Raw genomic sequence first — 26261 nt, forward strand, 5'->3', positions numbered from 1 at the left:
ATTGTAAGTTATGGTAAAAGCTGCCGCAGAGAATGGCAAGGTGCAGTTCATATAATAAAATACATTCTGTGGGAAGATAAACTGAAGTGAGTCATATGTCATCTGCCTTGAATGGGTATGGTGATAAATAAAAGTGACTTCTTAAAAACGCTGATGAGCATTTCATTCCAGATATAAACGGAAGGCACAGAATGGACTGCTCTTAGCAAAAGTGTCCAAAAATCCACAAAGAGGCATAGAAGCTGTATATGCACAGCCAATAAAGCAAGGTCAGTGAAGTGTGTGAAGAGGATTGGACTGAAGGAACTTTCAGAAAACTTGTAGTTGATACCTGCTGTTCAAGGCTATTGGACAGGAGGAAAATTTTCCAAAGCAGGGAAAATAAATTTTTCAAGCATCACTAAAATGGTTTCTAAACACCCAGTAGCAATGTGGCAAGTGCAAATGAAGATGACACACACAATGGAAACAGGGAATTTAAGAATGAAAGTAACTGATCACATATCAGAAAGCTTTGAGACATGCCAGAGTACGTGAAGGTGTTTTCCCACAGTTTAGCATCCAGGTTAATTGAAATTTCAACTGAAGCTTTACGGTTGGAGTATTTACAAAGCCTTTGCTTTGTGTTTGTTCACTAGTTTCTAGTGAAGAGGGAACTGCTGCAGCCTGCTGTGATCTGTTGCATCAGCTGCTCATGTTCATAAAACTTGTGGGTACTTAATAGCTTTGACACTATCAGACTGAGATGAAAACGATCATTTTGTCAAAAGGAATTGAGGGATAGGGAGTGGAAGAGAGAGGCATGTGCACGCATATATCCACACTCAGACAGCATGGTCTTGTGTTTCTTGAGGAAGCCAGGCTGAAAAATAAGGTCCAAATAAGGGTGAATGATGCTTCTTTCTCTTCTTATCTCTTGACTGTACTTCTGACCAGGATCACACTTTAATCTTAAGATTTAGAACACTGTCCTTAATTCAAAGTTGACTTGTGGGGGCAGAAGTGACTGTGATTTGTAAATGGAAGGAAATGAGCCATGGCCTTTAGCTGGCACAGCCCAGATTAACAATCAATAGTCCAACAGGACAAATAAATCACAAAATCCAAGTCAAATCCTGTGCAGTTAAAGGCCAGATGGATGGTCCAGATCCAGAACTGTGTCTTTTGTGGAAAACAGGATGGATGCTCCTCTCTTTTGTGGATTTCTTACATGAAGGTTGACTATTGGTCCTGATAGATAACGCAGAATCCTCAAAACAGGAGCAGCTGAGATGTGAAAGGTAGAATGGAGAGGGAAAGGCTCTCGGTCAGGCTGCATAGGAGGACCATGGCTTTACAGCAGGTACTGCAGTGAGGACAGTTCTATGGCTGTACATGGGCTTGACTGGAAGACCTAGCCTGTTTTGGGGCATGAGCCTTCCCACTGGAGATGAATGAGGGATTATTCAGATAAGTTGTCATTTCCCTTGGCTCTTATTGTGTTGTGGTCTTTTGTCGCATGATACAGCTGCAGCCATGCATTCTCTTCCACTGCCTGTCCTGTTTGGGGCTCCAGCACCTCTGAGAATCACTGCCTCCAGCCCTGCCCTGCTCTGGCAGGAGGGAAAACACCCGAGCAATCCAGCTGTTGCCTTGACATTGCTAATGCATTTCAAAGTGGGTAGAATTGAGCAAGGACCAGGTTGTTAACACAGATTCCTAAATGAGTGGATTTTTAATGTTACCCAGACTAGCAAGTAATTGCGGCAGCCTTACAATATTACCCTTAATCAGAAAATACTTGTCCTACATCCCCATCGTGTATTTGAACTCAGAGTGGTGCCAAAAAGAAGAGAAAGGCAGAGTCCCTCAAGAAGATTGCATTGAATCTGCATCTGTCCTCTTAACAACTGAGTATTGGAAATTTTGTTAGTTTCTCAGTTTCACCAGTTTCACTTTCTCAAGAGAAAACATCCATAAGGTGTCAAAATGCACTTGGCTGTGATTCTATCCATGTATTCAACTAAAGCAGACAGTCTCAGCATTTGACGCGGGTCACATTTGAGTCATGCAGGGAATGGAAGTTTTATAAACCCCAGACTGACTTGAGATGTCGCATAGGCAGGCAACACCTGGCAAACGTGCATGGCACTTACCTGCCATTAATGAAAGGTTGTCACTAAGTTACTAAAGAGTTAGCATCCGTGTGCAGTGTATGCACGTACACACTCACACTTGCAGTGGGAGCAGGAATACAAGAAGGCAGGCAGAGCAGACACATCCATTCTGTTTCAGCTTCATAAAAGGTGCCTGTGGCTTTTCCCCTTGCTAAGCTTGGAGTACAGAAGTGCAAAAAAATAAAAGCAGCACTCTAGCTCATGATGCACAGCCCTGGAGCAGCCGTGGGCTTTATGGGAATGACATTTACAGCTGACATCAGATCTGAGTATTTGCATTGGATTTCAGTGTCAGCATTGGAGGTGTGGCTTAACAGGGACACTGCTTCAGTCTTCTGATCCAGCTAAGAGGCAGCTCAGCTCTGTCTGAGAAGATACTCCCTTCCTCTCTGCTATCCTGCTTGCATCTGACTCCTCCCTCCTGCAGCTCAGAACAGTGCAGGGTGAATCCAACAGCCTCTCCTTTCTACTATGTTTCTTCCTGAGCTACTAGAGCTTGGATATACCTGATATTCTGCCTTCCTTTCAACTGAACTTGTGAGTAAGGCACATTGCCTGATATCTGTCAAAAGTGAATGGCATGTTATTACCTGAAGAACCTAAATTAACCATCTTCCAGTACTGAAAGGATTTTGAAGAACTGCATTTTTTTCAGCACCTTTGATACTTGTTGTTGCCTGATTTTTGTAGGGCATGACTTTTTCTGGTTATCAAGGGTGCTTTCACCTGAATATTTCATCAGATGCCGCAAAAGAGAGTCTAGGAAGACAAAGAAACTTGTGATGTGGAACTAACTTCTGGTTTCAGCTAGTGAAAACTTGCAGAGTCAGTGAGAAGGTAAAGAAAAAATTTGCCAAGGACAATGTCAGCAACGCCTAGTAATTTGTCACTTAATGGGACAAGCTTCTTCGTGGAAAATCGTAGCGTTATGGATAAGCCTAGTGAGCAGAGAACTTTGAATGTCTTTCTATTCTGCTTGACTTTTATCATGGCATTCACAGCACTTCTAGGCAGCATTTATTCACTAGTTTCCCTGCTGAAAATGCAAAACAAAACAACGGTTTCAATGATTGTGACCTCTTTGTCAATAGATGATTTGATCAGTGTTGTGCCAGTGATTATTTTCATGCTCACCCAGTGGTCAAGTGATGTCTTCCTCCAGCCTCTGTGCACCACCTCAGCGCTTGTGTATTTATTCCAGGGCATTTCTAGCAACCTGAAAGGTTGTCTTCTAGTTTCTTACAACTTCTACACCATCAACAAAACTGAGACAATATGCTGCAGCACTTCCAAGCAACAAGTGAGTGTGGTATGGGCCATTCTTACTATTTGGGTCATCAGTTTGCTGATCTGCATTTTGCCTCTCTGTGGTTGGGGCGCGTACATCCCCACCTCCTGGGGTTGCTTCACTGACTGTGCCAGTTCCTACATCTTGTTTTTATTTACTGTCTACTCGCTGTGCTTCTGCCTTCTCACAGTGCTGTCTGTTCCTCTAACTTACCAGCTGTTGTGCTCAGATGAGCAACAGCTATTACATACTGATTACCAGGAAATCTCTCGAGGCTACATCACCCCTGGGACACCTGCAGGCTGCAGTACTACTACCCCATCTGTGTCACTGGTGGACCCTGTGGATAAAACCCTGAAGCATTTCCAAAATGCAAGTCCCAGTTCGGAGGCAGTTTTGGGGAAAGGTGTGGCTGAAAGCAGTGCACTCGAGCCCCGTTGCATGAACAGCATACAGAGCAGGAGCTTCGCAGTGGGCTTCGCCCAGAAACGATTCTCACTGATTGTTGCATTGACAAAAGTAATTCTCTGGCTTCCAATGATGGTAAATTATCAGATTGATTTACTTTCTAATGCTTACTTACATTTAAATGGGATGTGACTTGGTGTGCCGTGTATTGAAACAGGTGAACGGTAGGTATTGCAATTGTTCCTTATAGTATAGTTTGTGCCAGCAAAAGTCTTTTTAAGCAGGTCTGTGTCACTACATGAATTTAACTGGCTTTCAGCAGGTTTGGCAGAGCCTGATTCATCAGTATGTTACTCTGTCATCACATCATTTGTATCACCTGAATACAGGGATGGCTGAAGTCCACCCTTTTTTACTGCCACCCTTCTATACTGGCAAGCATTTGTTCAGTATTATGGGGTCTGTGAATTGTACTAAGCTAGCTCTTCTGCCCCTTCTCACAGCTGTGAGTCACGTCCTTTGCCAGACTGGTTAAAAAAAAAAAAAAAAAAAGAGTTTGTTAGAAAAATGAGGTTTGCTTGCATCTTTGTAATCTCTATAGCATTGGTTGGGGCAGGAGGCGTGGTGGGGAGGGAATGTTGTCCATGTCCATGCACTGGTATATTTGAGAACAGGTATAGTTGTGTCTAATTAGAAAGGAGTGTTGAGTACACAGAACATGGGTCGGGGACAGTTACCCTGTCGCCCCTTCCCAGGATATGTATAGACTCAGCACCTGAGATTCTCTCAAAGGAAGGAGAGCATTACAGAGCATCCGCAGCGCAGCCTGGTGTGGTGCTAAGCTCTTGCTTCTGTTCCCCATCAGGAGCTGGAGTTCCTCAATACCATGCAGGAGAGACTGAACTAGCAGCCTCCTCTGAGTTGCTTGTTTTAGTAGTGCTCAAGCATCTATATTTAGCTTAAGCAAGGATTTTTCTGAGAAATACAGAACGAGGAGAGCCTCTGTCAGTGTGTTTTCTCCACTCTGTTAGAAACAAAACTGTTAGGCTTGACAAATATTAATGACAACCTGTGTCCTTTAGTTGTGTCATATTCATAGTGAGATGTTCTGTTTATTCCTGGAAGTATCTCTTTTATGTACCTGAAGAGTTTTAAATTTCAAAATGCTTTGCCTTTCAGATACAAATGGTTGTCCAGCACATCACCGGCTTTCAAAGCTTTCCATTTGAATCCCTTAGCTTCCTGCTGACTTTGCTGGCTGCCACAGCCACCCCAGTATTTGTCCTGTCAGAACACTGGATCCACCTGCCCTGTGGCTGTATCATTAATTGCAGGAGGAACTCATACGCAGTGTCTTCAGAAGAACTCAAAAGTAAGTATGGAAAGGTGATGCAGCTGGAATATATCTTGCAATAAAGAAGGTAGAAAGTCAGTGCCAGTAACAGTACTTTGTACTCCTTGAAATAATTTTCCTGAATGGCATAAACATTACTCAGAACAATATGTGAGACTCGTAACATTAATGTGAGACAGCTGGATGGAAATCATGGATGCTGAGGCACAGAAGCTTGGCTGATTTTCCCAGGTTACTGTCAGATCTTTTAGCAGAGCCCAATGGACTCTGAATCCTAGTTTTTCTCTCCTCTCCTACTCCGGAAAAGATGTATTTACTAAAATCTGAGTTCTACTAACCACATACATGGAACATGCTAAACCTGTTTCATGTTGTGGGGGGAAAAAAGCATGCTAATTGCAAGCAAATTATAAGAAGGAGAGAAGCTATTGTTTGTACAGCTGTCACAAGGACACCAAAAAGCACATAGAGAAGAATGTGATTGCTGGGAGGGGCCTGTATCTCACTGTGTTCATTCTGCTTGTTGAAAGCTGAGGGACTCCTATGCAGTTTTTGCCTAAAAATATTTCCCTGCATGTTTATAAAGTTTACCTTAGTGTAACAGAGGATGCCAGGCCTTCACTGGCAACCTTGGGATCTTCTAAAACCCTGGTTTTCTGAGGGCCTCCATGTAAAACCAGCTGGAGGAATAGAGCAGTTCAGATGGAAGGGACCTAAAAGGCTCCTCTGGTCCAGTGGTGGAAGTTAAGAGCTAAATTACGTTCCAGATTCTGAGGATCTGAGTGTTGTTTCACATTCTCTGGAGTGACAGTCCTCTAACATCATCGGGTGAATTCTTGTCGTTCACTGCATGTTTAGGAAGAAAGCAAGCTCCTGAATCCTCGAGAAAAGCCATTCTCCTTCATGGCTTTCTCTTGCTTTGAACACATTCTTCAAGTGCAAATGGCTTGTGCTGTGGCTGATGCTGTTGTAACCACTTTCCTGGAGAGGATGACTGCAGTTCATCAAGAGGCAGTTTGTTTCAGATGTATTTAATGACACTATTTAGCGAGATAAATGTACAACAGATAGAAAAGTAGCAATTGTAAAATTATTTAAAATAAATCGGTGACTTTTAGATATGCGTACTAAAGACTATGCTCAAGTTTTAACTCAGTGACTGCTAAGGTCAGAATTTCACCCATAGTAAGCACACAAACTGTTGAGCAGAAATATAGGTTGTGTAAATGTGTCCTCATACCTTTTATTTTACAATTTAGCATGAAAATTTTGGTGGGAAGGTGATTTCATTAGTTAAATAAAAAACACTTCTTTAATTTCTACATAATGTGAGATGAAGAGGAGGATGAAGAATCTCAGGTGGTTTGTGTCAGGAGGAATAATGAAGGGGTATAAATAACAAATGAGAATATTTAATTGCTCAGTTACTGTGTCAGATTAGTTGAAGCAATGAGTTTAGAACAGAGAATGCACAAAAATTTCACTGTGTAAATACTTCAAATATTTATTTTTTTATTGTAGAATTCTGTTTTTCTTGCTTAACTGTTGATATTGAAGGTTAGTTAGTTAGATCTTCAGAAATGTTTTATCATTTTGTACGATTTTTTACTTTTAGGAATGTAGCTGAAACAGGCTGTGAAAAAGTGTTAAAACATTTAAGTATTTTCTTCTTTTGTGTATGGCATAAAACATCATATATTGTGTGGTTTTGAAAATGGCAGATGGTCTACCAGTTTCTGGGAATGCATTAGCTTTGGAATGCATAATTACTGAATTTATTAAGAAGGCAGTGTAATAACATACTGAGAGGTCTTTTGTCTCAACAATTTATTCTTTTTATGGATAGAAAATTGTCTGTTTCTAGCAGTAGTTAAATAATTTATTCCAAGTTTTAGAATGTCGTTTTCATTGTGTATGCAATCTCATTTTTATTCTTTTAATACGACATTTCTTTCCTTTCTGCTTAGCGAAACGTAGGGGCTTCGAATTCAACCTGTCATTCCAGCAAGGTTATGGAATCTACAAAATATCCCAGGAACACCATCACCACCACGATGGGGATGGTCAGTCGATGTCCTATCACAGCCTGGTGAGCTACGACTGCGATAGCTCGACAGAACCTGGCAGAGGCAGCGATGCCCGCCCCCGGGCCGGGCGGGCGGCGTTCAGCACCACGGCCCGGGCGGACAGCTCCCGGGGCGGCGGGGGCGGTGGCGGGGGCGCGGCCGGGACGGAGCCCGGCGCGGGGGGCAGCACCGACCGCCTCTTCCCGGACAAACCGGCGCGCTTGGAAAGAGAGGAGGTCAGAAATTTTGATCAGTCGACTTTTTCTGAAGGACCAGAGAGGAGGTTGTCTCATGAGGAAAGCCATAAACCTGAACTCACAGATTGGGAATGGTGCAGGAGTAAATCGGAGAGGACCCCTCGGCAGGTAAAATACAAACTTGCCCTTATTTTTTTCTGATACTAAGATTTACCTTACAAAACAATAATTTTTACTTAAATTGAAATTACTATTAGTCCTATTGTTAGTGTAGTTATTTTTAGTAAGAATCATACTTAGTATTCTATATTTTAGTAACCACACACCTATTTGCAGATTCTCATCCTGCAATAATTTCTCACTTGTCTTCTTAATCATGGGGTTGTAATTATTATTACTATTTTGTGTGCACCTTCATGATTTGTATGTGGTAAGAATTCAGTATGAATTCTGTTAATTCATCATAACAAATAGGGATTTTCTCTCAAAAGACTACATTTTCAAGAGTATTTCCAAGCATCTGGTGACTTTCTGTGTCATGCTTACTTTTTGGGTAGAGGAAAAAAGAGAACTACAAAATCAAACCTGAATGGTAAGTCCACAGAGAAATGCACATTTCAGTCTGGGCACAAAGATTCCTTTTAGATTCAGACAAAAATATTCCCAATAATATATTGCTCTTCCCTTTCATTTAGATTGTGGACAGTTATTGGAAGAAGAAATGCTAATAAACAGATAAGTTTTCAGGAGCTCTTAGGAGAAAGTGAAGTCGGAGTCTTAGTACATCAGCACTTCAGGCGAAAGACCTGTTAAATCTGTCCATAACCTCAGCTTGTGTATTCCTTTGCACAGAGGTTCTGATTCTGCTCTCTCACATTTGCTGTGTGCTGTATTGAATCCCACAGAGCTTTTCAGATTTTGGGAGAAGGGGACTGTCAAAACGATCTAAAATTAATAGAGTGCTGCAATCTTGCTATGTACCTTTCACCTAAAGGGGTGCCCTGTTGAATGAGCCACCGTTGCCATAAAAGTTGGGGTTTGCTTTCAGTTATCAGATTGCAGGACTAAGGTCTGTGCCACTTCAAAAACTTTACTTTTAATTTCTATAATCAGTGTTTGTTTAAGGGGCAAAGTGTCTCAACTGTTGCAGGTTGAATGCTCTTAATGAAAGAAGGGAAAGAGTGTTAGCCATTCCTTGTCAACTGTCTGTTAAGCAGGCAATGAATGTGAGGATTTTCTATCTCCTACAAATTCATGATTGTGAACCAAAGTTTGAACATTGGCTGTTAACTGAACTGAGTGTTGGAAGGTGCAGTGTGGAATTCAGCTGGCATTTACCATGACAATCAGTGGGAGTGGGTAAGAGTTTGTGTTAAGTCCATGGGACAGGCGCTGCAGAAAGCTTTAGGTTGGAGAGGGTCTCTGAAAGTCACCTAATCCAACCTCCTGCTCCAAGCAGGGCTGATGTCAAAGCTAGATCAACTTGCTCTCTACCTTTGGCACATACATAGGTAAGATGTATAAGCTGTATTTTATATCTAAATAAGGGAATCCCTCTCCTTCTGATAAACACAAGTTTATCATGTGAGTCAAAGTAGGAATTTGTTTGATATTTCAAATTTAACTGATTATCCCTTTCATGAAAAAGCAAATGTTCACTCTGTTGCAGTGTGCAGTGATGAACTGCTGTGTTTGTGGGCAAAAGTAAATGGTGTCTCAAACTGGTTTTAATCTACTAGTTCGTGCTAACCTCCTGTGTGCCATGTAGCATTTGCTTAATAAAGTCAGTATATCACTAGGTTCATCCTTAACTGTGGCTCTCCTTGCAGTAGTTTCCAGGTGGTGTTTTAAAAAAGTAAAAAAATCCCTTTTCCCATCTCTTCTGGCTGCTGTTTCAAATTGCTAGACCTGTGACTTCCATTACAGCAGGTGTGAGCACCTCTCTGTGAAGCAGCTGTAACAACTGCATGTGGACGGCTTTGTTTGCCCTGGGGCTTTATATGTCACATTTGGACATACTTCACTACTTTCATTACAAGGAATCCCAATTCATCCTTTTCTGACATTTCCCAAGTTATAACCCAATGTGCAGTTGCCAGGCATTAAGGCTTCTGTGGTCTAGAAGTTCAAGGCTTCTGAGTAACAGATTGCACTGTTTCTGACATTCAGCATGAGTTCCCAGAGCTTCACAGCGCTGACATTTGCTTTGCTGCTGAAAAAGGGCAGAATATGAAACTCCAGCAAGCATTGTAAAATTAACTTTAATGCGTTTCTCAGATGTGTGCTGGATGAAAGATCAATTTGGGGCAAACATTAAATAAGTTGAAACCCATCCCTTTTATTTATCCTGTCTGGAAGTCTCTAAGTATCTGAGAAAAGTCACTGTATCCTCATTACTGTCCATTTTTCACCATTGTTAAAAAAGGAGCCTTTACCTAGAATTTATTGGCCATGTACGTATGCTTAATTTGTCAATTAAGCTAGCCAACTGGGGAGAAGGTACCAAAGCTTACAAAGAAACGGGTGATTATCCAAATACAGTAAAAGTTCCTCATTGTTACTACTTTCAGACTATACATGCTTGATCACAGAAGTAGATACATATGTTCTTACTAGAGTACTTCCAGCTTTCTTTTCAATAAGCAGAACTTGTAATAACTTACAGTAGGGGGAAGAATAGCAATTGCACGTGGATTTTCAGCTTAGGCAGTGTGACAAATGTGTCCTTACATGCTGAATTTCCACATAGCAAAGGGCATAGATGCTCGGCATGAGAGCTTGAGAAAAACATAATATCAGTCCTTCTGCATGTACTTGTTGCAAAACAGACAGTGAATTGTCTTATAAAAAATTAGAATGCATTTTTCTCACATTAAAATTATTTTGTAATTTCTGTTGTACTACCTGTTTGAAAGCTTTTGAATTTAAGAGCACCCATGATAGCCCTGGGAGCAGCCAGGTTGGGGTGCTCTATTTCTCTGATGCTGTTATAGGGGTTCCCCCTCCTGTTGTTGTGCCTATGTGCTCCTTTGTGTTCATGGAGAGAATCTTTTACTCATACAGCCCAATAATTTGCATTTCTGCAGCAAAATGGAGAGCAATGCAGTAATCAAATCTAGAAAGTACCATGCTAATGGAAGTTACAGTTGATAGAACTATGGCCAACTTCAGCCAGGTATTAAAGAAATCATTGTGAGAGTTGCTGCTGCTGAATGGGTGATACAGTGTGCATTGCTGTAGCTGACAGGTGTCCCATTTTGAATAAAACCTGCTTTGCCAAGTGCAATAAACCAGAACATTTTGGACAGGGCCAGAAAGGTATAATAGTCTCACCCTGATCTCCAAACAGCAGATAGCCAGGCATGCAGATTTTTCACAGGGGACAAGTATTTCTTACCAGCAGGACAAGTAAACCCTTTATAGTATAATCCTACTGCTTCCATCAGTGCATCAGCACTGATTTTGCCATGAAGGTGAAGCACAACGTAACTGTCTCAGTCTTCACCTGGTGCTGGCCACGGCATCTTCCTGTACAGCACAGGTCAGCAGAAATGAGCTGGGTGTCACCAGCTTTCTCAGGGCCTTCTGTTCTGCTTTTTTATTAATCCTTCTCGTAGCCACTCTGCAGATTGAACAGGAGAGGACAGAGAAAAGGGTGACAAGATGTAGCATGCAAATAAAAACATGCTTGAACAAGATTTGTTTTGTCACAGAGTAATTGCCCAAAGTTTCTCTGAGAAAGCTCAGGAGGAAAAGCAGTGACATTCTGGAGAACACTGCAGTCTGAGCATGCGGTGGTCCAGAAACAAACCCAGTGCACATCCTGCTCAGGGTGCCTGTGGCACCAGGTTTATGCTTTACAAGGTCACCTACTACTTCAGCCCTTCAAGTGGCACAAGTTACCTGGGACAGAACCTGGCTTGAGGAAGCTGTTGGCACAAGTGGCAGTGACAGGAGTCAGAGCTGGCTGTGCAGAATGGTCTGCTCACCATTTTGGTAGCGGGATGGGTATGAGAGGAAAGGAAAGGCAAAGAGGGTTTCTCCCATAAAAAAGAGTGCACCCATGGTCATGTTCTGTTTGAGGGAGGGACCTGTCTGAATGCACAGGCCTGTCACTCTATATTATTTTTAAAAGCCATGAAATCATTAAAAGGTAAACTGTTAACTTGAAATAAATTCTGCTTTCTCTGTAGACCCCATTATTAAGTGTTGCTTATGTAAGGAAATGTAACTAGGATGTATACTTCTCCTGCAAATCACCTTAAGGCCATATCAGATTCCAGAGTTCATACCGGTAAGAGAGGTTTTTACTGGCACAAATTTATAAAATTGGCATTGATTAAAGAAATTTGCTGCGTGTGTATGCACGCATGTTGATTTATATTAAGCTGGTTAATTAGTTGTGCTGGTTTTGTAGGCATCTGCAATGATCTGGAGGGTGAAATACATTAATCTGATAACACTGAAATGCTGATGCTACTCAGGAGATGCAGTGCAGCTGCATTCCATGTGGAGCGCTTGCTTGGCCCATTGCTTCTGAGAGGTAGCAGGGATTGCACCAGCCCTCCATTGCCTTGCAAGTTGTTCTTACCAGTGAACTGGTGATAAGATCTTGCAGCTATTGGTTTTCTGCTTCTGTTTGCTCAGAACTGGGGAAAAGCAGAGAAAAGCGGGACAGGAAAGAGAGAATTCAGTCATATGCATGAATGTAGCTTAGAGTGAAAGGGCTTTATTTCTGCTCTGACATAAACCACTCTCCAAAGCCACTGAAGTAGTGCTGGTCAAATGCAATACAATTCAAGAAAAATCCATCTTTTATTAGCCTTCTTTTTTGAGGACTGTCTAATTTACTATATACCAATAAATATTTATTTATTTATTTAGCATTCACTAATTTATTCCAGTTCCTCACCCTGTCTTGTGCTGTTGTCTAGTTCTAGTGACTGTGCAGTGGCTGCTGTTCAGGCTTTTAACAGCCTACAAATAACTTACTGCAAAAGCACGATACGAACCATTCTGTTTTTAATTCCCAGAAATATCCATGTGTGCTGACTGTTTTCCCTTCTACTTACCAACAAAACCCCGGATTATTTTGCCATACTCTATTATAAACTCTGTCTGTACTGGCAATACTTCAAAATTCTCTGCGGTTTTTTTCAGGCTGCCATCAAAAAGAATTGACCTAATCTCATGGAAATGGGATGGTCCCTTGCCTAATTGTAGACATTGCTGCTCTCACTGAGAGCTGATCCTAGTTCCAGTCTTAAAAAATTGGGTTACATTAGGAGTTGATACTGTGGGCTGAATTCCACAGGCAGTTCCTCTACCCCTGTGGCTTTATGTTACTGACAATCTACTGGTTTCTTCTGAAACCCAGATGCATGTTATACAAACACTGTGAGGCACTAAAAACTGGAGGTCTAGGCCTGTGGAACTGCAATGTCTCTAATATGTTTCATCTGCCCAGGAGGAATGTGTGAAGCTGCAGGCACTCTGCAGTGCCCAGTTCTCCTCGGCTCATTAGGCTGCTGGCTGTCATGCTGGGAGGGTCCAGGGAAAGGAACCCCAGGCTGAACTGGAGATGGGAATCTGCTTGCTCTGCCAGTACTGGATCCTCTTGAGGTTATAGAGGGAAGGTGGATTTTAGCTCTGTCCTGGACATAATCTGGATAAACTCGGCTGAGCTTCCCCCAAGTCAGGCTGGGGCAAAATACATGTACAGCCCAGTGGTACTACAAGCTGCTGCTGACTGCAACCTCCAGTTGGTCCAGCAAAAAAAGCAGCTGATACAGCTCTGACTGACAGCGCATCCTTTGCCTGCCACTTGCCTGATTAAAGGCAGGTTTGCCTTTGCCTTCTGGAAGGAGCCTAACACCAATGCCACTATAAAGCCAGTAGAGATGCAGTGTTTGCTTGTTGCTTTTTTTGTTGTATGGGCTGGCAGTCCATTGCACGGAGTAGGAAGAAATGTCTGATCAGATGAGGCTGAGCCTGGGGCAGACTTCAGGAGTTTCCCTGCCAGGACTTCAGTGCTGGAGCTGAGAGGAAGCCAGAGCTGGGATGGGGATGGGGTGGGGGCAGTGGGGACTGGTATAGCCTTTCTGTGCTGTGGGAGAGAGGACATGTACAAGAGGAGGTGCTAGGAAGGAGCAGGAGGATACAGCTGTTCTCTTGGGTTACTACAGTAAACCCATCCTTGGAACTCCCTTTATAAATGCTTTTATGTGTGCTATATCACAGTCCTAAAAGAATGCAACAATTTTCTTGGCTTGTGTTTGGCCTTTCTTCTAGTCTTCTTTTCTTTTCATAGCCAGAGCCTGATACATTGCCCCACTGTAGCAGTACTGCAAGCAGCAGTACATTCCTTTCAGCAGAACAAAACCTGGTGGCAGTTGAAGGGGGACATCACAATGTGGCTTCCTGTGACGGAGAAGCAAGTGGAAGGAGCAACATGGCATAATAAGCATAAAGCACATTAATGAGGACATACAGTTCTTTAATACTGGTTTACATGTTATAGAACTTTGGATAGACGTGCCTTCCTGCGTGTCAGTATATGAAGAGGTAATTCCAACTCTCTTCCCAAGCTCCTTCCTACCATGTCTTGTCCAGTTTTTCCTTTCTTTCTTCAGCACTTTCCAGTAAATTTACTCAGCCCTTTCACCTGATAGCTGTGGTTTTGCCTCCGTTTCATCACAGGGAAAATAAACGCAAAAATAAAGCTTCCATAAATCTTGCCTTGCTGCAAAGCTAGCATATGGCAGTGGCTGTGCTGATGAAAAGAAGGCAGAGGTGGGAATACTGGGTGCAGTGCTGTGTACTAAATCACAGTGTTTACAGGCAAAAGTATCCTCTTGGGTTGCATCCTAAGGGTAGGGACACAGCTGTGTTTTTCCCATTAACACTAATGGAAGTCAAGAGGCTGAACCACAGGCTGTGCTCTGGAAATGTGCCCCTTTATGTTTCTGTCCTACAAAGCCGTCTTGCACATTTCCTCCTGGTTCTGCTTCTGTAGCAGGAGGTATTCAGAGGTGTTAAATGGCTATAGTCATCATGCTGATGGTCATATGTACTACTCTGTCAGTTAGAAAGGTTACATTTCCTATTTTGCTACCCTCAAACTTACAGTATATACTGGGCTGTTTGGCCCAGTGTGCTTACCGCTTCTTAATAGTAAAAAAAAAAACCCAACCACCTCTGAGGCAAAGGACTTGCTGAAATCTTACTGAATTTTGTGTGATGATTTCCATCTCATTTGAAGGTGGTTTGCACTGCTTGGTAAGGGTAAGGATCTAGTGAAAGGCCTTGCATCTCTGATGCAGAACTAAGAAAGGAACTAGGACTGCTGGTCTCCTCTCAGTGTTAGGCCAGGTACAGTTGGAAATCGTGTCTGGTGTTCTGGTATGACCAAACCACGCAGCTGCACTGTGATTAAGAATTAAAATGTGAAAACTGTGTGCTTAGTAAAACCTGGTCAACACCTTGACAAAAGAGAACTAGTTTCAGCTGAATGGAAATTGGCCAGCATTGAAGACTCTGTGGTTTGAAATTTAAACCCTGCCCATAACACTTGCAACTGGATCCTTGTGAATATGACTTTGGTTTTGCTGATTTTAAAGTTACCAGACTCGCATAGTGAGATAAAGGCATAAGGATTTCATAGTTAAACACACAACCCTGCAGTTACTGTAGAGGTGGTCCTCATTGATGGCCTCTACACACACCGTATGAAGGGTGAGAGTTGCAGGCTGACCTGCTGTCTGCATGTCAGCAAGCAGAGGTGTGATATTGGACTAGTGTTAAAAAGTACAGCTCTTGCCAATAAACCAACCTCTTAGCTCAGGTAATAAACTGGGGTTGGCTTTGGAAGTTGGAAGATCAGAAGCAGATGTGGGTTGGTTAGCTTTACCAACTCAGACTTTATCAAAATGGGGGAAAAATCCAAGCACTTTTTACTAAAGATTGTAAATAGTGAGGTTAGTCAACAGTGGGTCTCATCCAAAGCACCTCATGTCCAAATATCCCAGCTTTTAGTCAGGTAAATATTCCATTCTGTTTAGTGGGGCTTTGTCACAGTTGGCATAAAGCTTTCACTTGAAAAACTGCTGGTACATTTTGTGTCTGATGCCAGCAACCATTCCAGTACCTCAGGGGAAGGTAAGTCTTGGCAGGACTGAGTATTTTTCTGTGCTGTCTGCTGAAAGGAGGTGCTGTTCCACAAATGGAGTTCAGAGTTCATTACCTGCTGTGTGAAAAGCCAGTCTCACACACAGAACCGAGATACCATTTATTGCATGTCTGCACAGAGGTGGGTGCTAGGTGGCAAAGCCACAAAGCTAGCCCACCACTCACACAGGGTAAAACATTTCATACAGTTTGAATAATTGTTTTCAATTGCATTTAGTCAAACCTAATTCTCATGGGTTCTTAGGAGTGTTACATATCTACTATTAGTTAATTAACCACATTTGATTTTAATAGGAATATAGAGTTATAAGAAATATTTTAGTGGAATTTGTGTTTGTGTAGCAACCGACAGCTACTATGAAATCCTCCGTACCAAGGCCGAAGGGATTGGTCAGAATCACCTAGTAGGAATGTTTAGAACTTAGATAACAGTTTCATGATTGGATACAGTGTTTATGCGTAGCCTAGGAGAGTGTATTGAGATGTCAGAATGTAGAATTAATGGGAACTGGGGAGAGCTGAATGAAGCAACTCGTAGTTACCTGCCAAGAAACAGTGAATGTAGGTAAAAGGTAATTCTGGCAGGGGGCATCGCGACCACCGACTCATGTACCACCTACCCGAATAATACCCAGACCCATTTCTAGACCTTTCTAACCTTTACTGCACAGAATCGGATATGGGAGGAGAGTATGTTAATGATTTTTGGGAAATACTATGTTTATGCATGAATACTTAATGAATATGTATAAGTAAGTCCTATATAAGGTGTATGATTTTGAAACTTGGTGTACGTTGATCGTGAGAGCAATCACTCGCGCACCTGCCTGTTAATAAAGAAGTGTCTGCTTATCTGCATCACATTGATGTTGATAAATTCTTTATTCCACGATTTCAGTAACAGGAGCCTCGTCTCCGTTTAAAGGTACAGCATTATTTTTTCCATCGTGTTCTGTGGGGAGGGGGGCTTTGTTAGTAAGGGACTTACTTTGCTCTAGGAAGTATCTTTCAGTATGCTAATTAGGATAGTTCACACATAGTTCAAGTAATTTTCTGTTCGATCTCATTAACCATTTGGTTCTCCTTGAGCTTATCTTGTTATGCCCCAGCTTGACATATTTACCATGCCTATCTCTTCTCCCAAGGCCATGTTTTGCTAACTATTTGTAACATCCTCTGTTTTTCAAATTCTTTCTTGTTTTCATTATAGATATTTACATACTTTGTCTAAATTTCGAGTTTGATTTAATACTGAGCCACTCGACTACAGAGGCATAGTGCATGCCAGCTGGCCTGCACTGCTCATTTGCCTGAAGTCAGTCAGGGAAACAAGGGATGAGAAGTCTCTCCCTACATTACTTTTTTTCACCCTCTGAGGAACAAGTGATACTTGCAGAAGGCTGCCCATTTTAATTTGTGTTGTGAAAGCAGTAGTTTTTATTCTGTTATTTTCAGACCTTAAAAAAGCAGTTAGAAAGGTATCACTTGATTTAGCTTTTTGAAGAGCAGGGTGCCAGACTATGCATGTGATGCCTCTGATTTTCTGTTGAAGCAATGTGCTACCTGGAAGGTGGCGCTACCCTGGAGTGACAGTAATGATGCTGTAACTGGTTGTCTCCTCATTGTCTGTTCTGGGAGTAAAGAGTTACTCCATCAAAGTGGTTTCTCTGGAATATAAGTGTCATGAAAGGAGAATGAGACAGCAGGTTTTATTTAATACCTATATAGGCTAGCTATAATTGAGAGGGAGATAAAAAATGGTACTTGTCATTTCTAACTCTTGCTGAGCCACATTTGTGAAAGATGCCTTTAACATCTCATAAAATACCAGTGTATCTCCCTGTCATAAAGAAATTGAGTGTAAATATGTCATGTATTTTTTTACCTATACTTAAATGCCTTCAGGCAACAGAAATCTCCCAGGCTTGCAATATGTTACAGGCTTTCTGCTTGGTTTTTTTCTTTGACTTGATATCTCATCTATGGGTTGCCTCAAGCAACCTCTTTCAAGAGACTGTCTGTATAGAATCTGTTTATGTGCCCAGCAAAGAGAAAGAGGGGGAAGCTGTGTAATTTCACTGAGGCAGAGTCAGTGCTGTATCACTGTATGTCTGCAGTTTGAAGGATTTTAACAGTGACAAATACACAGGATCTTTCTCAATCCAGGAAGGTATAAACATTCCATTGAACACCAGGCACAGCACAGAAGCTGAGGTATGAATGGACTTGAAGATTGTATTTGCTTTCAACTGGCCTACAGAACTGTACCATGCTGGTCTGCTGCGATGTTCTTGTCTGGTCTCTTCCCACAGGTGGTGTTCCCTTGGCTGGAAAATCAATGTAGCAATTTACCATCACCTTCTGACTTTGCTCCAAGTGGGACAAAGTGGTGTGGTCCTTGCAGTGCTTGCTGACTCTCTGCTTGCAGTTAAACTGCAGTTGGCACTCTGTTGAATTGCACAAAGGGGAGAAATACTGGGTGTAAAAACATTTGCCCGGGAGGATATACAAGGCTGGATATACACAATTTGGAATAGCGCTTCCCTCATGCTGGCACCCTGGTGTGAAGCAGCTAGCTTCCTATGCCTGCTGTTTATTCTGTCTGGTTCAGACAAATAAGCAACAGCTCTCAGATCTGTTGCTTAAACAGGTCTTCATGAATGCTAGGCACAAGTATACATGCACACACAGAACTAGAGAGAAGAAATAAAAACCCAGGCTGTGCAGAATTAATGAGGGTGAATAAGCCTTGTGGAGCTGACCAGTGACACTGTTATATCAGCGTCTCTTAAAGGAATTGATCCTGCAAAGAGCTGCCACTGATTGGTAGCAGTGTTCCTTTTCTGAGAGAACAGACAATGCTACAAACAAAATCAGTATCAGACTGACCAAGGGACCCTTGTACATTTGCACTAGTACCACTTAATGGAATAGGAGTTTCAAAAGCATTGCAATTTACACAGCTCCCAATAAAGCCATTACACTCTAGGCTGATACATTCTCCATCTTTTAAAGGCTTCTACTGTTCTTCAACCTGTTTTTCTTCATTATATTTCCCTAGTAAGCAAAACCACCATTTCAGTTTAACTTTACAATACCTGCCGCTGAGCAGAAAGCCTGTTATGATGCTGACAAATGAACTCAGAACTTTTTTCCAGGACTGGCAGTACACACATCAAATAAACTTCACCAAATCTGGTGAAAAGCGTAAGGCCCAATTTTGCGGCTGTTGCCGAAAAGAGAATGGCTGTCAGCAGATCATCTCCTGTGTAAAGAGTCACCACTTCCTGGTAGCAAGGTGATGGAGGGAGCTGGACCAAACATCCCAAGCTCTGATTTCTGTACCCACCACATGCTGCCCAATAGACCTCTTCTCTCTTCTGCAATACTGACCTTCTTTAGAAGCTGATAATGCAATCAGCCCTGTCAGTCAAGACATAAGAAGTCATTCTCAGATATTCATGGCTGGAAAGCTTTGACAGATAGATAGAACTATGCAAAAGTCATGTTCTTCTTAGTGTGGTATGTAGATTGCAGAGTTGCACCTTTCTAAAGCAGGAAATTTCAGTTCTGTGGACACTGACACTGCTTTAATTGGAGTCCGGTTGACAGAACCCTTATTGAGAGTCATCAGTACTGTGCAGTGGAGATGCAGGGCTGGAGCTATCTCTACAGCTAGGAATGATGTGGTTGCCTCAGTGCAGTTCTAGCCTCATTGGTCTGCTTCTACAGCCTCAGGTAGCTTCTCCGCTTGCCTCTGTGCGTGAACATAGATATACACATAAACCATGATCTTAGGCTTCAGTTGCATGGTCGGTTGTTGCCCACATTCACTGTACCACATGAGGAGACCGCACAAAGTAGAATTCCAAGAGCTAGAATTTATTTGCCCAGGTAGCCACAGTGCTGACATTTTTATGCTTTCAAGTGCATGACTTCACAATTTAAATGTTCCTCTAGCGTAGAGTTTGAAGACTATTTGCTTCTTGCACACACTCCAAATATTTATATTCCCGCAAAGAATTAAAACTAACACTGAATTGTTAATTCCGCACACACTTTTTTACCTGAAAGTGCAAATAAGCTATCAGAAATTGTCATAAATATCTTATACTGTGTTGTGAGAGCAAATGCACAGAATTACATAAAGGCCAAGTCTGTAATTATTCTGAAAATCTTATTAAACCTGACAAGCATACACATCAAAACAGACACATGTGTTTTCCCAGTTATTTTTGAAAGATCAGTGTAGGATTTGAAACAGGTGTCCTGAAGGCAAGAAGTTTGGTGAAAGCCGGACATATCACCAAATCCCATCAGGCAGGCCTGTTTCCATATTGAAGAGAGTTGTTTCTTGTAAAATCAGCTATTCTGTCTGTTAAGAAGACTATTTAAATGTAATAAGACTTGAAACAAAAATCTTTACATGAAAATACAGATTGTTTGTAATAATTCTACCATTAAAAAAATTTACCGTAAGCATCTAGACTTCTGTGGGACATCAGCAGTTACAGACAACAGAGAAACTGAAGCTCATGGCAGATGGCTCCCATCAAGTCCAGCAGTAAGGAGAGACCTGAGATCATCCAAATGGCCTTAAAGCCAGGCACCTTCTGAGCTTCTGTCCATGCAACCCATACCACAGGGGGGTCACTAAATGTGCCATATGCATTATTTGTGGAATATTAAAGGGCTTCCTGTTGAGCTCATTCACTTCAGCACCAGGCAACTGAGTACCGAAGTTCTGGTTATGTAGATGCAAGTATTCTTACCTTGGATGCCTCTGTTGCACTTTCTAATTTGCTCCAAATAAAAGTCTGTCCACATTAGGTAGGCCAACAAGAAACACTGGTTTTCAGGTTATCTGAGGTGAGCTTGTCTCTTCTTTCAGTATCCTATTAGCCCTAAATTTACTGCAGTCAGCCTCTCAAAGGGCAAATCATTGCAGTAATTAATTTTACTGCAGCTAACTTATTTTTAGGAGAGTGGAAGAGTAAGTCTCTGTTTTAAAATAAACGGAAAACACATTGACTCTGGAAAGAAACATCAGGATCCTTACTGGAAACATTCTAAAAATAGAACTTTACATCTAGAGCTGTATTCCACCAAAGTAATTAGGAATGCAAATTATTTAGAACTTTCTTTAGATTGCTGATATTTCTGTTTGGGAAGGCAGCATGGCCCAATTGGAGCGGTGTTGGACTGGGACACAGCAAAACCTGTGCCTGTTCTTGGCTCTACCACTGTGCCATTCTGCAGGCTTGGGAGAGTCACTGTCCATTCTGGGACCTCACATCAGAGCTCTCCTACCTTTTCCAGAGATGAGATACACACTCTAATATGATCTCTACTTCACTGTAACACTGACGTTACAACTATATTATTATTCCAGGGCCTGTGATTCATGATGCGAAGATTGGGCATCGTGAGGGAGAGTCTACAAACTACCTTGTGCTTGAGTCTGTTGCCCAGACACAGGTGTGTAGAAACAGTTGAGATGCGCTCAGGTGTCCCACCTGGCCTCCAGCTGCTGCTTCAGGAGGCTGTAGGTCACCTATTAGTCCTCTGTTACATTTGAAAGTTTTTTGAGGATATCCCAAATCCTCTGTGGCATCTCTGATGACACTAGACACCTATGCCTGGGCAACAAGTTCAAACTAAATGTCTGAGTATGCAGCCTTCTTGCATAGTCAGGGAGGTTAGCTCCTAACTTGGGTGCACTTGAGTATCCTCCAAACAAATTTTTTTCTTCCCCTTGATCATGTAGGGATTCCAGGCTCTTAGGCATTTCCTTTCTTCCCCCAATTAACCTTCTTTTTTTTCTCTCCACTGGCCTTGACCATACTGCAAGAGCAGTTTATTCTCTTTAAAATCAAATAGCTGTGAGCTACATGAGGCACCACTCAGGTCATGTGGCTCTGAACAGTTTATCTTGTATTTCAGTTGCTAACAAGGATTACCTAGTAAGGATCCACTTCTGGAACAGTCTCAGCTTTGTTTTTAGGAGGTGACATATTAATTGATGTGTGTTTGGAGAATGGAGCTGTTCATGCTTTTCTTTCCCTGCTGTGCAGTCATCTGCTGTCTGAAACAAAAAATTACCAGGAAGTCCTGGGAAGTGTGTGCTTATCTAGAGTGGACAATGGTCTCTGCAGGTGCTAAGCATTGGAGAACTGGGACCGCTGAGTTTAAGATCCTTGTAACAGGATGAATCCAGTTACACTTAATACAAAATGCAAAAAGTATGTAGAAATGTTTGGTACTCGGAATATTAATGTGTCAGCCTTAAAGAGTTTTCTAGGCTTCCTCTAGCAGAATAAATCCTTGATCGGTTGTAAACTAGAGTTTTAAATTATTGTGAACATCATACGTAAATACATCAGAAGCAGTAATCAAAGTTGATTGCAGTCCTGCATTCCTGGCTTCTGTAAGTGTCCAGCTCTGCAAATTGCTGATCCGCTCCTGCAGACACTAAAGGGATGCAGAGGGAATGCTGCACACCCTTGGGAGGCACTTACCAGCATGCAGAATGAGGCTCTGCTTTGGCAATTGATGCTATTTTTCTCTGAGTGTACTTGCAGCTTAATACCCCTTTGTTAATATTTCACGTAAGTATAACTTTTATAGCAAACCGAATAGAAAAGGGTGTTTTTCTTTGATCTTTGTTGGTCTGCAAGGAGAAATTCAACAGCAGATTCTGTAAAAGTTATCTACCCCTTTCCTTCCCTTCCCCCTTAAAAAAACTATTTTCTTATTTTCTGTGAAGGGAAGGCTGCGGAGTTTTTAGGCTGCATAAATGGCCTTAGTAGGATTGCTTGGAAACTCTAAGTCAGGTAGCTCTTTGTGGGCCCTTTCTCACTGCGTGAGCATTTCCAAATTGAAGCCTTTCTTGCCAGCACCCGTTACCCAGCGCTGTGGGGCTTGGTTATGTCCTCTGCAGAGGCTGATCCTCCCCTGTGCAACAGTATCCTCCCGTGCTAATCCAGCTCAAACTCTGCCCAGGCAGCCGGAACAGGGCACGGGGGCCTGGTCTTAGACTGCAATGACTGCGTGGAAGGTTTGCCTCACAGCAACAACTGCTTTCTGTCTGCTGTGAAAACTAGAAGGTGGATAATGTAATTTAATAATGAAAGCATTTGTTTTATCAATTATGCAATGATTTCTCTGTTCAGAATGCATCACCACTCCTTAAGGAGCAAGTACATTTGTGATTTATTTCATTGTAATTTTTTGTCTTTGCTTATTAAAAATGGATGTGCTGGTACATGTAGTTCTCCGGTGAAAGCCCTGTCCCAGATTCTAACAGAATAGCCTCCAGCCATCTCGGGCAGGAGCTGCACAGGGGGCATGCCCTGTGGTGGGACGTGATGGAAGTAAACACTCTCCGCAAAAAGTAGAACTAGGCAAGGGAACGGCCAGCTCCCATTGGCAGGAGCTGGTGGCAGACATCATGGCGTTGGAGATCCTGCAGCGTTCCCAAGTGGTGAGATGTGTGTGGATAGATATTAAGCAGCTTTGAAAATTACCAACTTGCTGTTTCTGTGATGCAGACCTGCAGAAAAGAGTCCTCCAGAGGGCTAGCTCAAACTTTGTGCTAGACTGCAGCTTTTATGAGAACTGGCAGATATTTTGTGGTATTCAGTTAAAGCTGTCCTCAGCATAAAGACAGCGATTTTGGCTTACAGAATGTTTTAATTGGGTAATGCCATGATTTTTCTAATTGAAACATTTGAGCATTTCCAAATTGAAACTTTTCAATCTTAACAGAAATTAAGAAATTAATTGTAAAAAGGGTAAATATTTTATACATATGTGTGTGTACAATGAATAAATAAATAAATACTTGTATGTATCTGTGCATGTGTGCATGCAGAGAAAAGTGTCTATAAGTGGATATAAGAACCAGAACAGACTTCATTTTAAATGTGCTGTGTTCAAGCAGATGAGTGTCTGATCCTTCCTTCACCTCTCCTAGCTGAGAGTGAGCAATGTCTCAGAAAGACGAGTCTTCACAGGATTGGAGTCATTGATGTCAAGGCTTCCTTGTCCTGTGTAGTTGCCATGGATGCCAAATGGGTATGGGATGCGTGAGGGTTAGAAAGAATGCATTTCAGCTGTGGGGTGTCTTTGTGATAGTACTACAAATCCTGGTATAACTAATTCTGATAAAGCAAAACAATACTGGAGTTGTAGAAAAAAATCCACATTCTGTTCAGGAATAATGATAATTATATATGTATATCTAATATGCTGCAAAACTGCTGAGACACAAAAGCTGCAAAATGGCACTTTGGTTGAAAAGACAGGGGTTTATGTTATTTCACAATGCTGTTTAGCTTTATGCTGGTGCCTGATTCCTGCATGCACTCTCAAGATAGAATCAAAATATTGTCTTTCTAAAGATGTTCCAAGAAATAAGTGGCTGTAAGTTTTCTGTACCTTCTTAAAAAGGTCTGTGTAGAAGTGCTTTAAAAGGAGAATGCATAGCATAAATTGTGTGGGAGGAGTTAATATGTGTATTTCTTTTAGAAACTAGGTTTTCTTTTACATGCAAGAATACAAAGCATGTGGGCGAAAGGTCATGGAAAGAGCCCGATGTAGCAATATCCTTTCAAAAAGCATTTTGGGTCCAGGCTGTGGAGAGTGAGATGGCAGATGTTCAGAAACAGCAAGTGGATTTCTTTCTGTTTTCACTGAAGTAAAAATGAATTGTAACCTTTATACAGCTGTGGATGCTCTTGTTCGTGCTAAAATAATGCAGAGATGGAACCCGGATGGATGAGCTGAAGGCCACTGTTAAGTGTTACTCAGATTACTTCCTCTTCCTGCTGCTTTAGAATTAAATTGCATTGTAAGGCTTAAAATCAGAAAGCTGAACTGCAGGTAACAATGGGAGTGGAAGATAAAATACTCACAGGATGCACTGGTATAGTCTGGTTTACTAGTAGATTCCTATTTATTGCCATGGATGTGTCATAAGAAGCAAAATAGATATTTAATAGTGATATCAAGGACAAGATAAGGGTCACATGCTATTCTCATTAATAGTAATTTGGCTGTACATAAAGCCAGAAATGCATTCCTCCCTCCTTTATGCTAACAGTGTTTTTATTCATAGCATTTTTCTGTTGGGCTGCTTGACTGTCGAGCGAAGCTTGCAAAGCAAGCACAAGGGAGGGAGCCTGCCTGTGGTGTGTGCCCTGTGCGCTGCCAAGGAGCTGAGGGGCTGGATCCAGTTCTCAGCCGCTAGCCCCTTGCTGGCTCCGGTACAGAGTCCTTACAGGTACGCTGGCTGCAGGACGGTCACCGTGGGTGGCCGCAGTGGGTCCCCTCTAGTGTGGAGCACAGAAGTCTTCCTAGATTTGTGGCACTTTTGGGCCAGCCAAGGCGGTGCTCGTTCCCCTCAGCAAATAGCGGTGAAGTTTCAGTTCAATGGCTCACTCCTCTCCTCGGGCTTTACTCCTGCCTTCCCCTGTGGTGTAATTCCAGGGTCTGATTTTATTTTTCACAAACTCTGCTTAGTAAGTTCTGTAGTGTCATGTAAATGCCGCTTACTTTTTTTCAGTAATCATTTAGATTTTTTTAAAGTTTGAACATTTTGCGTTGCTGATGAATGGGTTTATTTCACACATACGTGTCAAAGCTTGCTCTTAATAGTCTCGTTTCCTTGCAAATCGATCGCTGCACTGAGGGAATGTAAGCTGTGATTTGAAAGCTGCTCCCTGCAAGGGCAGCAGTCACTAGGCAGGCTGTCACAGTCACAGGTGCATGGCATGATGATGCACAGTTTGCAAAGAGACAAATGGATTCTCTACTTTGCAGAAACAGGTGAAGGTGTCTGTAATTGAACAATATTTCTACTGGAGGTGTTCTAGTGGAAAATGACATCGCTACTGGCTTTCCTATTCAGTGACTGGGGAGTTGCATAGAAGATTTGGTATATCCTTTTCACTTCTAAATGCGAATAATGGTTTCTCAACAGAAAATAGACTTTCGGAAAGAGCCACTACATTCATAGTCACTGGAAATTTTGTCATTCTCCAGAACTGGAGTATTCATTCCAGTGAGTGAGGACTACTCATTCTTCTTCCTGGTGCCTCAGACATAGCATATCCTCCATCTCCTCGATGTTCAGTCTGACAAATCTCCAGTGTTTTATTAAGTAGAACGTAACCTTGTGCTGAAGTAATCAGTTCTTCTTTTTTTTCATACTCTTTAGACATCTTTCTTTATAATTTTGTGCTGGTTTAGACTGTTCTTCAGACTTTGAGCTTGATTAACAGCCAGAAATGCAGACACTCTTAAATGACCCTACAAAGGATATTCAGTGTTGATTGCAGAAACTAGGCTGGGGGCTGGAAACAGAGCTGTAGGGCTTGTATCTGACAAAAAGACCATTCTAAACGTGTGTTCCAAAACTGTTAGGTATCCAGATTGCATTGCAATATACGGGATGCTAAGCTTGTGCTTCTGTCTGTGCTGCTTTAGAACAGTACGCTTTGCCCACTTGATCTTATGCAGAGCTGGATTTGTTGCTCTGTGTCCTAGTGGCCTTGGTAAGCAACTGAGATGGAAGACAAGTGGACAAGAGCTTCCTCAGGCTGA

At 42.0% G+C, this 26261-nt stretch overlaps 1 protein-coding gene across 1 annotated transcript in view; it reads left to right on the forward strand.

Annotated features, from left to right (window-relative positions):
* The first annotated feature begins 3012 nt into the window (after positions 1-3012).
* Positions 3013-26261, forward strand: part of GPR149 (G protein-coupled receptor 149) — a 28311-nt gene continuing 5062 nt past the window's right edge. The window contains exons 1-3 of the mRNA XM_037407080.1: positions 3013-3987; positions 5032-5224; positions 7174-7637. Of these exons, the coding sequence (XP_037262977.1) occupies positions 3019-3987; positions 5032-5224; positions 7174-7637 (1626 nt within the window). The 5' untranslated portion in view covers positions 3013-3018. The remainder of the gene's footprint in view (positions 3988-5031; positions 5225-7173; positions 7638-26261) is intronic.

The sequence above is a fragment of the Falco rusticolus genome, chromosome 13, assembly GCF_015220075.1.
Source record: "Falco rusticolus isolate bFalRus1 chromosome 13, bFalRus1.pri, whole genome shotgun sequence".
Classification (NCBI taxonomy): domain Eukaryota; kingdom Metazoa; phylum Chordata; class Aves; order Falconiformes; family Falconidae; genus Falco; species Falco rusticolus.